At 38.4% G+C, this 12,853-nt stretch overlaps 1 protein-coding gene across 3 annotated transcripts in view; it reads left to right on the top strand.

Annotated features, from left to right (window-relative positions):
* Wdr11 (WD repeat domain 11) overlaps nt 1–11,803 on the top strand; it is a 55,851-nt gene extending 44,048 nt beyond the window's left edge. For 2 of the 3 annotated variants that reach the window (XM_087185209.1, XM_087185208.1), the window contains exons 20-29: nt 2,413–2,521; nt 3,509–3,571; nt 5,046–5,111; nt 5,818–5,995; nt 6,694–6,789; nt 7,242–7,407; nt 8,243–8,340; nt 8,774–8,919; nt 9,683–9,763; nt 10,913–11,803. In XM_087185209.1, coding sequence (XP_087041335.1) covers nt 2,413–2,521; nt 3,509–3,571; nt 5,046–5,111; nt 5,818–5,995; nt 6,694–6,789; nt 7,242–7,407; nt 8,243–8,340; nt 8,774–8,919; nt 9,683–9,763; nt 10,913–11,069 — 1,160 coding nt within the window. In that variant the 3' untranslated portion in view covers nt 11,070–11,803. Of the gene's footprint in view, nt 1–2,412; nt 2,522–3,508; nt 3,572–5,045; nt 5,112–5,817; nt 5,996–6,693; nt 6,790–7,241; nt 7,408–7,581; nt 7,666–8,242; nt 8,341–8,773; nt 8,920–9,682; nt 9,764–10,912 lie in introns of those variants that run through there. The other variant, XR_002392667.2, reaches the window with a different exon arrangement.
* The last annotated feature ends 1,050 nt before the right edge of the window (nt 11,804–12,853 follow it).

Here is a 12,853-nt window from a genome sequence, read left to right as displayed (position 1 = left end):
GGTATTTTAAATGTGGACTTAAGTAAAAGATATCTATTTTTCACTGTATACATAGTAGACATGATCTTGGAAATAAAAGACTAATGTTTTTTCATTCTGGATTATTGATGTAGGATAAAAATAAAATCATTTTAGGACATATACATTGATACATCGATATTTTATATATTTTCTTAAGCTTTCCTTGATAACAAGTAGGGAATAATGTAAAATACTCTGTTAGAAAAGCTTTGATAAGCCTTCTATTTCCATCAGGGAGAGGAGGCAGTCTGACAGATTTAGAAGACTGGGATCTTTGTTATCTGCTTCATTTATCAGGGACATCGAATGGCATAAAAATAAATCTTAACTCCTTTTAGCAGCATTTAAAAGGAATGCAAAAATATGAAATGTGCTTAATAATACTCTAGTATGATGCAGTTTCCATACAATTATATGGGCTACTGTCGGACTATTAAAAGCAATGACCTTCGCAACTTTTAAGGGTTCCTGCTGAGAGCATTTTTCCTAGTGAGCACATACAGAAAGGATCCTTGACTAGATTTTAGACACACACACACACCCACACACACACCCACCCACACCCACCCACCCACCCCTACCTCCCACCTCCCACCTCCCACCTCCCACCAACCTCAGTCCCTCAAAGCTAGGGATGGATCTCATTATCTTGTGCATGCTGAGCATGCACTGTACCACTGAGCCGCAAACCTAGCATCCTAGATTTTTGAACTGAAAATAGCTATTGGTATATTTGGAGAATAACCAAAGACTTTTGAATATAGGCTGCATTTTAAGTGATTTTTTTGAATCAGTAGTAGAATTCTTGGGTGTAAAAAATGTAGTATTAGAAATAATTCTGACCACTTTCTGTTACGTTGAAAATTAAATATTTTAACTATGATTTCATTTTTTTGAACTACATGGAATGAAGTTTTATAAAGCATCGTTGCTTAATAGAAACATAATATGAGCCATATATAAGCTGAAATTTCTAGTAATCACATTTAAGAAAGTAAAAAGAAAGATGAAACTAATTTTGATAGATTGTATTTTAATCAGTATACCCACAACTTTATCATTTCAATATATAATCAGGATTCAAAATTACTGATATTTTACATTTTTAAAAACTCAGTCCTCAAAATCTAGTATTTTATATTTATTATAAAGTAAATTGGTTTTCTGAATTCAGATTTTCAGTGAAAATATTTGAATTCTATTCAGATTTACCCAACTTTCAGTTGAAAAAGTAGCTATGTATTCAGGTTGATCCAAACATACTTAAAGTTATGACTGAATCAAGTATCAGTTTTTAAATTTATATTAAATAAAATAAACATTAATTTCCTTCATTGTCCTAACCATCTTTTGAGTGCTTAGCAGCCACATAGGACTAGTGGCTGTGGTATTAAGTAGTATAGTCTGAGGTGTGTGTATGTCATTTAAGGAAGGGAACACCATGAATGGATTTGGGCCATTTTAAGTAACTATTCATAGGATCATGAAATGAAGGCTCTGCAGGAACTAGAGGGGTGGTGAGGCTGAGCTGTAACATCAGTGGGCCCCTGACACTGGATCAGAGGTTGGGAATCTGTTGGAGTAAGGGTGGCAGAGCATAGTTGCTGGGCATTGGAGTCTTTGGGTCCTCTATTTCTTTTCCCTGGAACATGTTGAAAAATAGGCAATTCTTGTTTGTTAGTGTCCTCAGTAAACCAGCCCCTGAATGTGAGGAATGCTAGGACTCCAGGTCTAGGAAGGTAGCCCCTTGTGCTAGCACTGCCTTTGTGAGTGATTCCTGGGAAGTCCAGTGATCAGAGGTCACCTGATCCCTTCAATGACAAGCTTGAAGTTGATAAGCCATGTAAGTTTAATAGTCTCAGGAAAGCATAGATATCAAGTGGTTTAAGAGATACAGATAAATAAAATTATGTTTAATGTTTTTTAATGAGTTGTATTAGTGTCTGTTGAATCAGTCCATTAATTCTTTCGTTCAAGTAATAGCAGTTTTGTACCACACAGAACACTTAAATTTCAAGAAGTGAACAGACTGGGGGCGTGGTGGCTCATGCCTATAATCCCAGCACTCGGGGGAGGCTGAGGCCACCGGATCACAGTGAGTTCGAGGCCAACCTGGGCTACATAGTTCAGGCCCAGAGTGAATTAATAATGAGACCCTGTCTCAAAAAAACCAAACAAAAAAGAAGGGGACAGAGTCTATACTGATCAGACTTGAGCACAGGGAATCTCCCTGTTCTTAGCCTGTTTCCCAGGCAGTGAGTACATTGATACACTCTCCCTGTTGCACCAGATTTATGCACTGTTCTCTGCTAATTTCTCTGTAAATGTCTATAGCTGAAGCTTCATTGTAGTGTAAAATTTGTTTTTTTAAAAATGTTTTTTCTTTTATAGAGCCTGTGTGGTGTCCATATCTCCTTGTTCCGAGGGCCTCCCTTGGTCTGAAAGCCTTCTTATTACACCAGCCGTGGAATGGGCAGTATTCTTTGGATATTTCTCATGTGTAAGTACCTTGCTTGCTTGCTTGCTTGCTTTTTTTCTTTCTTTCTTTCTTTCCTTCTTTCTTTCTTCTTGTTTTTTATTTTTTTTTTCCCCTTTCATAATGTACTTCAACTTGAGGGACACCCATGAAAATCAGCCATGGGCTATACACCAGAGCTGTAAAGGAATGGAGCCTTAAAGCCAGTCTAAGAGAAGGCAGTAGCACTGAAAGGATCTCTAGTCTGCCTTTCATTTGCACCCCTGTGGGGCCTCTGTGGAAGTGTGGCTTGGTGAGCAGCTGTGAATTTGTAGGCTGCTCTCACATGCCTGGGTAGTTGTCTTATGATCTGACCATAGGTGCATTGTGAACAAAGGGAAAAGTGTGAAGAGCACTGATGAGGCTTGGGATTTGGAGCCAGGCCTTCATTTTCAAAGCAGAATCAGTGGGTTTGCTTCAGAGGTATCATATTTATAAATGCCAGTATCTACCTCATTGCAAAAAAGAAAAGTCACAGAGATTATCAGTGGTTACTCATTAAGTCTAAAAATATTCCTGAGCTTATGCCATGTGGAGGGGACAAGTAGGTATGGAGTGAAGGATTTTTTTTTTTTTTTTTTTACATATGATGCAATGTTTATTGCTGAAGAGCAATTCTTAGAGAAACAAATGGCCATTGTCTAGGGAAGAACAAATTACTTTAGTTATGTAGGTTCTTTACTAAAAGAAATCTAAACCTAATAGATTTTAGAAGCTGCTAATAAATTTTCTGGTCTCTTGGAAGCCAAAGACTTTGTTTACTCATTTCTCTGTTTTGACTCAATAAGCAGACCTTAAAGATGATTGGTGAGTCCTCAGGGCTTTGTTGCTGTTTTGGTCTATAGCCAGGTTTTTAACCAAGGGCCACAAAGAGGTTATTTCTAGATTAAAACAGATTTTTTGGCGGGGGGAAGAAAATAACATGGTTGTAAATGAAGAAATAATGAATTCATTCCAAAAAATTTTTTACAGTGATTATCCAGAAAATGAAGAAATAAAGAATCTCCTTCAAGAGCAGTTGAATTCACTGTCAAAGTAAGTGCTCTTTTACTAGAAGAAAAAAAAACTAATTGAGAATTTTAAAAATCAAAATAATTTGTTTTAGAAAATATTAACGGCCCAAAAAGAGACCATTCTGTTCAGAGGTTTATTTCCCTTTAGAATTTTTGTTTTGTAGTAACAGGAGCTATTTAATAGTCATAGGAATAGAGCATCTTTCTTCACCAAGTTTACCAGAGTGTTCTGATCTCATATTAGGGCAAGAACTAAGATCAGCAGTACAAGATCTTTCTAGTTTACCTATCTCCACCACAAATTCCCTGTGAAGCTGCATGCTGTGAACACGCACAAGCAGTTCTTTAGTATCCGCTTTCCTCTTCAAAAATGAGTTCTGTGATCAGGTATTGGGTGTATACAGTACTGGTTAAGAAAGTCATATGTTCCCTGGGATCCCATATGTATTGAGAATAATATTTCAAAGGAAGGAGATATATATAGGTTTACAAGGAGTTTTTGGTATGATGTAATTCAAAAGATAATTTTAACAAATTATGCATTAAAGAATGTTTTGGTAGCAAAATAAAACAATTATTTATTGTTTCCTCTATCCAAAGATGAACATTTATCTTTAATCTTTCTCTTGATTTTAAACATTTCCATATTTGGCCATTTTAAAAACATCGATTTATAAAAATGGTAGCCATTCTTTCTTAAATATAGTTTCAAAATAAATTCTAAATGCCTTCTCTAAAGTATACACTATTTCTGATGATTAGCAAAATAATTTTTATCAACAATGCCACTCTTCTTCCTATAATTAGGTGTCTTGGTTACTTTTCTCATTGCTGAGACAAAATATTCAACACTCAAAGTTGGAGAAGGAAAGGTTTATTTCAGCTCACAGTTCGTAGAGGTTTCAGTCCATAGTTAGCTGGCTCCAAGACGGTGGCAAGGCAGAGGAGAAACAGTCCATGGGGTGACAGACAGAAAGCGGCAACAGCAAGCTTCCCTTTCCTTTTTATCCCATCCAGGCTACAAGCCCTTCGAGTGGGCCTACAACCTAGGATGGACCTTCCCATTATTGACACTCAGAGTTATGCTAAACCAATCAGTGGACTAATTTAGTACTGCACACCCTCAATCCCAGTGTCATCTGCCTAGATCCAGCCAGCTCCGAAAAGCCCCACCTGTGAGCACATGAAACTCTGGGGGGACATCTAGATACAATCCATAACATTAGACAACTGTTCATATTTTTGAAAGCGTAAGTTGAACTATGACAAACCTCCGAAGTAGAATCAGAGACCCCAGCCCGAGGTACTGCTTATTCAGGCCTAGGAGCATTCTTAGTTTGTTCAGCTTTTGTAATCTCAGTCATGACAAAGTAACTCTCCTTTTGTGAGATGTAAACATATCCTTTGAGTAGAATTTTCCATTTCAAACATATATTATCTCCTTGCTGTATTGTTTGATTCAATGTTTGTCTTACCTCTCTGGATTCTGTCTGCAGTGACATAAAGAAACTCTTGCTTGATCCAGAATTCACTCTCTTGCAGAGATGCCTCCTTATTTCCAGGTAACACTGTTTGAAGTATTTTATGTAAGAGACAGAGAATTTCAAATAAACTGATTTCTCTACTTAAAGAACTTTGTAAAAGTTATGACCGAACTCATATGATATAAAAGAACAATGAGATCCTGCTTTAGAATTGACTTAGAGTTTAAGAGTAATAATACAAACAAGGGAAAATCAAACTACATTTTAATCATGAGATGTAGGCCTAATGTATTGAAAGGACTCTTTTCTAACAGCTTTCTAAAATGTTTTAAAATGTCAGATACATATAGCAGGTACTTAAATATACTGGTAAGTTATATTCAGAAGCAGTAACCTGTACTTTCTTACTGGACAGTAGAGTTGTCACATCTTGAAAAAAAAAAAGACCTTTTCCTCCATGCTCTAGAGAGTAAATAAAAAATGATTTTCACACTTTATCTACCAAGGTATTCCAAAGGAACTTCCTACTGTAAAGCCATGGCCTAAATGGTGTGCTCATGGCAAACCAGGTATAAAATTGATCTTAACACAGAGCAGAGATACTGGAGTCTATTGGAGACCCAGTAGCTGGAGAATTTGTCCCTCCCCTGCCAGGATCCATGACAGTGTCCCGATGGACATTGAGGTGAGAGTATTGTATTCCCAATACTTTAGGCCACCTGCAGAATCCTGTCTAGGCCCAGGCTTGCTCGGTGAGTTGTAATCTGGGTTTCACCCTTCTCAGGCTTTATGGTGATGAGTCGGAGCTGCACTTCTGGACCGTGGCAGCTCACTACTTGCACAGCTTGTCCCAGGCCAAGTCAGGGAGCATGGTGGCAACCAAAGAAGCTACACCTTGGGACAAGCTGAACAATCCACTGGATATGTGTTATGATGTACTCTGTGAAAATGCCTATTTTCAGGTATTACTGCTAGGTACTGTAGTCTTAAAAGCTACCATCTTGATTGTGTCTTTTGCATGCCTTAAACTTGGGAAGCTTTCACGCTAAGTTAAAGTCCACATCATAGAAATAAATCCCATGGCACATTTGCATTAAAAAATATCTGATTCTGGACTTACAAAGCTCTTAAACACTTACTGAGTTTTTAATAGACATTAAATTTTTATTATTAAAATCTTAGTTTTGGGCCAGGGATTTAGCTCAGTGGTTTCACCGCCTGCTGTGCAAGCACAAGGACCCAAGTTTGATCTCCGGTACCAAAAAAAAAAAAAAAAAAAAAATCTTAGTTTTTGACTTAGAGAGTTTTAGTTCTCTCAATTTTCTGTTAGTAAAAATTATTTTACTCCTTTGGTTTAAATTTATTATTCAAAATATGTAAAAGTAGCTTCATAATTTTTTTTAACCTCCAGAAGCATTTTTTATCCAGTTCTATTCAGGTCCCAGCTTCTGTAAGCAGATAAACATGCACACAAATGAGAGTACATTTCAACACTTTTTCCTTTCAAATTTTTAGTAAATTGTTGAATTTCCATCCTTATATAGTAACTATATGTTTCAAAACAATGATACTTAAGATGACTTTATTAAGGATAATCAAATTTAAATAATTCAAAAATCTTAAAATCCAGGCTCAACTTTTCTCCCCCCCACCCTTTTAGAAATTTCAACTGGAAAGGGTTAATCTGCAGGAAATAAAACGGTCAACTTATGATCACACAAGGAAATGTACAGACCAGCTACTACTCTTGGGTCAAGTATGTCAGTTTTTATAATTTTTTTCATGTTGTCTCTCTATCTTGGTATTTCCCTCTTTACTATATCTCCTTCCCTGTAGATTTAGGCTTCCTTTAAAAATAAAACCAACATACATTATGAGAAAGTGCAAATATACCCTTAGCCAGCTTGTAATTTTGGCTTCCATAATGTTGGATGAAACGCGGCTGTTTGCTTTGGTTTTTGTCTCTAAAGTGACTGGTACAATGCTAAAGTAGGCAGTTACTTGAGCACCTATCCACCAGACTGTTTTTCTGTTTGCCTCAGTTAAGTGCAATGCTTTATTTAATTTTTATGTAAACAAAACATCCATGAGGATTTTTTTAAATGAACACCTTCCTTAAGCTATAGACTGTTGTTCCATGTTATAAATTTTAAAAGGTTTTATTGATAGAAAGTGGTTTTGTAATTATAAAAACTGTTTCTGTATTAGACAGACAGAGCTGTGCAGTTGCTACTAGAAACAAGTGCAGACAACCAGCATTATTATTGTGACTCACTGAAAGCCTGTTTGGTCACCACTGTCACCTCCTCAGGCCCCTCTCAGAGCACCATTAAGCTGGTGGCAACTAATATGATTGCCAATGGCAAGTTGGCAGGTAAGGTACATGTTGTGGCTGCATCTGTCCATGCTATGGAAAAATCAGAATTGTGTTCAGCAAAATACTTGATTCTTGAGGACATGTCTTTCTGTCTTATGTATGTTGAAGAAAACTAAAAAAGCTATTACTAGCTTATTTATAAGATGACTGTAATTTATTAATTTAAACCAGAACATGTTTGAAGACACTATTAATAATTGCCAAGACAGTGGGCATAAGTCGGACAATCCTGGACAAAATAGAATGATAAAGCTTGTGAGTAAGATGTGCTCTACCTGCTTATTTTCTGGGCTGTGTTTGTGCTTATTTTACCCTGGCTATTTGAGTGATAATGTTATAGAACTCTGTTTTAATATTTTATTGTTAAATTCAAGTCAAAAATAACTTTTTTTGATTCAGATTGAGTGTTCCTTATCTGAAATGCTTAGGACCACAAGTATCTCAGATTGTGGATTTTTTCAGATTTTGGAATATTTGCATATGTATAATAAGATATTTGGGGAATAGCCCCTAAATCTGACCATGAAATTAATTTGTGTTCCATATATACCTATACGTAGAGCCTGAAGATCATTTTACAAAGTGTTTTTAATAACTTTGTGCATGAAATAAAAAGTTTCTTGATATGAAATATTTCACTTGTGGTATCGTGTTAGTGCCCAGGAAGTTTCAAACTTTGGAGCATTTTGGATTTTAGATTTTCAGATTAGAATGCTCAACTTCTATAAAATGCACAAGGCTAGATGAAGTCAAGTGGCCGTTTTACTTTCTAATGACTTGTCGAAGAGAGTGCTGCGGTACCCTGTGAGGGGCTTGTGCTTCTGTCTTCCAGAGGGCGTTCAGTTGCTCTGCCTGATAGACAAAGCTGCAGATGCCTGCCGCTACCTGCAGACGTATGGCGAGTGGAATCGAGCGGCATGGCTTGCAAAGGTTGGTGATGTAGTAGGTGTCTTGAGCATTTGGGGTAGATGGCTTGATCTTGAGCCTCTGACCCATGATCTGGAAACCTTTTTTGGCCTGCAAAGCTGTTTTGCAAATGTTTTCTTGAAACTATCCTGCCTCCAGTGTTTTGCAAGCCATGTTTCTTATTGAAAAGTGGAGCTCACATTAGTAGTAAGTACGTGAAAGCAGCTGTCTCCTCTCTGCTGGGGTCTAATCCAGCCTGCAGCCCAGACGTGTTGCTAGGCCTCACAGTCCTGCAGGCGCAAGTCATCTTCACATTCACAGTAAGCAGTAGTTTTGGGGCAGTGTGTTAGCAAAGCAAAGCAGAGTGTTTATTTCAGAGGGACAGATCTTAATTTGATTTAATTATGTTTCTTTAGAGTGTGGGATGTTTTGTTTTTAACATGGGTATCTTTCTTAGGTCCGTTTAAATTCTGAAGAATGTGCTGATGTTCTGAAGCGGTGGGTTGACCACCTTTGTTCTCCACAAGTTAATCAGAAGTCAAAGGCGCTCCTGGTCCTTCTATCCCTGGGCAGCTTTTCCAGCGTGGCAGAGATGCTTCACAGGTATACCCTGAGAGCCTATGGGCTAGTCAGTATTGCCCAGGATTAATCACTTCAGCTTTGCTGAGGCTTTAATGAATGGTAATACTCAATAGGCAGAGGGAAAAGAGTATATATTGTAGGTTTACTTGAAAAAAGAAAAATAACCTAAAGGAGAATTGAGCTGCCTGTATTCATTCATTCTTCATTTGGTCTAGGAGTTATGGTATTTTCTTACCAGTATACTGGTCAGACCTAATAGGCGCCTATTTAAAAGGAAAATAAAAGAAGTTTTCAGAGAATTGGGAAGAATTAAGCTTTGAGCAGAACAACTGAGAGAGGAAGCCCAGAGTACTAAGAGGGAACCAAAAGTATGGTACGGTGGCAAGTTCCATCTGAACTTTTCGAAGAAGGGGACCCATTGCTTCTCATGGAACATACTTGTTGAGACCAAAGGAGGAAGGTTGAGGCCAATAGGTCTAAAGGTTACTTGTTAAATCTGGATAGCGGTATGTGGCCCTTGTCATGCTGCCGTGGATTTCTGTGTATTTCAGTTATTTGATAGTGTTTTTAAGTATCAGTAACACAGCTTGGGGTTGGGGACATGTGTATTCTCCTTTCCTTTGTAAACCAGGGCTTAGAGAGATGCTAGAGTGACTCACATAGCACTCAGTTTCCAGGGAAAATGTGTACAAGTCTTCAGACTGAAATATACCTTTAATTGATTCTGGCCAAAAGGACATAAATCACAAAGGATAAATAACTCCTACTTTGTTCTGTTGAGCAGCATGAGGTACTTTGATAGAGCGGCCTTGTTTGTGGAAGCTTGTCTCCAGTATGGTGCTTTTGAAGTCAGCGAAGACACAGATATCCTTTGCAAGGACATTTATGATGAGGGGGAAGAAAGTGACATCATTGAGGTTTGAAATTTCTCTTGGTTGTGCTACAAGACAGGAACATATAGTACTGAGAAAAGCTCAAGTTCTGTTTCACCAAAGCCAGGAGAGAAGGAGAAATGGGTAGCGAAGTAGTCAGCGGAGGTCACTGCATCTTCGGTGTCAGCCCTGACTGGACGGAGAGGAGGTGGGAGGGTGGCAGAGGGAGGAGCCCAAGGTTAGTAATGTTCCCTTGAACTTAAAAGGAAGATGAAGGAAATAATTTGGGAGAGGTAAAAAGGCCTAGTACTTTAAAATAGTGTTCTTTCAAAGCAAAGCATTCCATGCAGTAAATTGTATATATTTATCCATAGTGACAGTGCGATATGGAACAAGATGGAGTCCTTCAAAGGGAGTTGTCACATAGATAGGCCACCGTGGACCACCCACAACTAAGATCATTTGATTCTTTTAGGTGTCACTCACATCACACTTTTTTCTTCCCAGTTCCATGTGTTTGCATAGCCTGCTTTTTATCATTGCACTTTTTGTTGAATTGCTACATTTGGCCTCATTTCTGCATATCTGGTATGTGGTTCTGTGTATATATCTTTTCAAAACTAAAAACCAAAACAGTTTTTTTTAAATTAAAGCCTGAGTTTCCTCAAAATCATGTTCCTAGTTACTGGTGAAATTGACTGGTTCAAAGCGCCCAATTCAGATATGAGACTATAACGAACAGAGCTATCTAAAAACTCAGCACCCACATATGTAGAGCTCTTTCCTTGAGAAAATAAACATCTGCCCCTAAGCCCCTGCCCTCTCAGAGACTTTCATGTGGAGTGGATTGTGTTAAGTTTCTCTTCTCCGTCTTTCTCTTTCCAGTTTTCAGGTGAGTGTAGGTGGTAGGGGACTCTGGGAAGATGGTGGTTGGGTCTTGTGGGAGGAGCAGCTTTGGCCTCAGCTGGTGCAAAGTGCCATGGTGTCATAGATTGAGACCGCACTTGCCCAGCAGAGAACCTGAACTCATCCCACACTGCCCACAGGTCCCTGGAGCAGAGCAGGCTCTTCTGGCCCCAGAGCCTGTGTCGAGCACTGACCTCACCCTTTCTGTTCACTCTTTTCCCTAACTGCTGTGTACAGAAACTCATCACTGCCATATATGCAGACTATGCCCAAAGCTTGAAGAATCTCGGTTTTAAACAGGGAGCAGTTCTTTTTGCATCAAAAGCTGGTGACGCTGGCAAAGATTTATTGAAGGAGCGTGAATTCCCCAAGGTGTCACTGACTGAGGAGTGACAGGTTATGTGCCAGGGAATCTGAGGTTGGAAGCAGTGTGTGAGGGGGAACTGACCTGGCTGTAGTTATGGTCATGGTCAAGATCCAGACTGATGCAGAAGGTCTGTATCCTGCATTAAGTCAGAGAAAATGTGAGTGCTTCAGAGTTTGAAAGTGTATGAACTATTTTATATACTTTGCAAGAGAGAGCTTTAAGATCTCTGGAAATACTTATAATTTTTTTAAACTAGAATCCAAGAAACTGAATTTCTTTTGTCATTGACCAAATGTAAAGATGTTTGAGAAATCTAGAGTGAAAAGTTTGTGAGGCTGATTCTCAAATATGTGATGTGCCTGTGTTTATATACAATCATTCGAGATACAAATGGACAAATGGGGAGAAATATTTAAAGATAGCTTACCAAAGCATTTTTTGTTTTCTTACCGTGAAAATAGTTGATTCGTTAGTGTAGAAAGTTGCCCAATTTTGTAATTTTAGGGATGCAGGCCCATGGGAAGGTTTTAAACTTTATCTTGAGTTACAGTTTGTGGAGTCTTTGCTGTTTTAAATTTTAACTTCTATGATGCATTATAGCAACCTCATTTTTGAAGTCTCTCTTTGTACTTTAATTTTTCTGTCTTTCTGTTTTTCCAGTAGCTGGAATATATGGAATATAACTGTTATAAATTATTGCTGAAAATTTAAATGTCTATAACTTAACAAAAATGATAAATAAAAAGAAAATTCCACTGAGGCCTTTGTATTCTCTGAGTTGTTCATGAGGCTGGGTAAAGGGCTGGCTGCTAAGGTGTCATACTGCTCCCCAGCCTCCAGCATCAGCACAGAGCAAGACTGACCCAGGGCACAGCTGCCCAAGGTCCTGAGGGGCATGTAACTCCGAATATGGCTCTTGGAGGTGAGGGCCTGGGCCTGCAGGGTGACACATAGCCTCATGGCCACCAGAAAAAATGATTTTTAGATAGAATTACAGCCTCTTTCTACTCTTAGAAATTGGTCAGTCTGACCCCTCTGCCAAGAAACAGCTGCACAGAGAGGAAGGACCTCCCCAGGAATGCTTGTTTCCAGCCCAGTGCTTTGGCTAAGAGCTCTAGAAAAAAATCTAAGATTCATTCCTTGATCCTGTACCTGGCTCACTTCACTAGTTCTTTTCATCACCAACCATGTTACATTGGAATTTCTAAAGGCTATGGGAAAAACTCTCTTTATATTGTGTATTATTTTAAATGAGTGTTTAGGTGTATTTTGTTTATTCAGCCATTGTCTTAGCTCATGGTGCTATAGCCAGATACCATAGACTGGGTGGCTTAAGTAACAGACATTTATTTCTTATATTTCTGGATGCTGGAAGTCTAATCGAGGTATGGGCAGATTTGATTTCTGAGGGAGGGCCTGTTTCCTGGCTTATAAAAGGTTTACTTCTTGCTGTGTCTTCACTTGGCCTTTCTCTGCATGCACATGAAGAGAGTGAGATTTCTGTGTCTTCCCATCCTTAAAAGGTACAGACCTCATCATGTATTTCACACCCTCATCTAAACTAATGTAAATCGAAACTGATTTAAGCCTAATCATTTCCCAAAGCCCTAGCTCCAAATACTATCAGCAGTAAACCACCATCAACTAGCTAAAGAAACAAAATGCCAAGCTTAAGGAGCAGAGAGAGAAAAGAAAATGTTTTATTCCAAAGTAGTGTATCTTGAAAATTACACATTTTTTGAATTGGAATGCCTCATGGCCTGATCATGAACACGAAGAAGTGGGATCAGACACAGCAGCTGGGTAGGAA

The sequence above is a fragment of the Heterocephalus glaber genome, unplaced genomic scaffold, assembly GCF_053883595.1.
Source record: "Heterocephalus glaber isolate CG9 unplaced genomic scaffold, H.glaber_assembly_v1.0 deba00001497, whole genome shotgun sequence".
Lineage (NCBI taxonomy): Eukaryota > Metazoa > Chordata > Mammalia > Rodentia > Bathyergidae > Heterocephalus > Heterocephalus glaber.
Note: the sequence above shows the minus strand (reverse complement) of the source record. Positions and strands in the feature narration are given on the sequence as shown.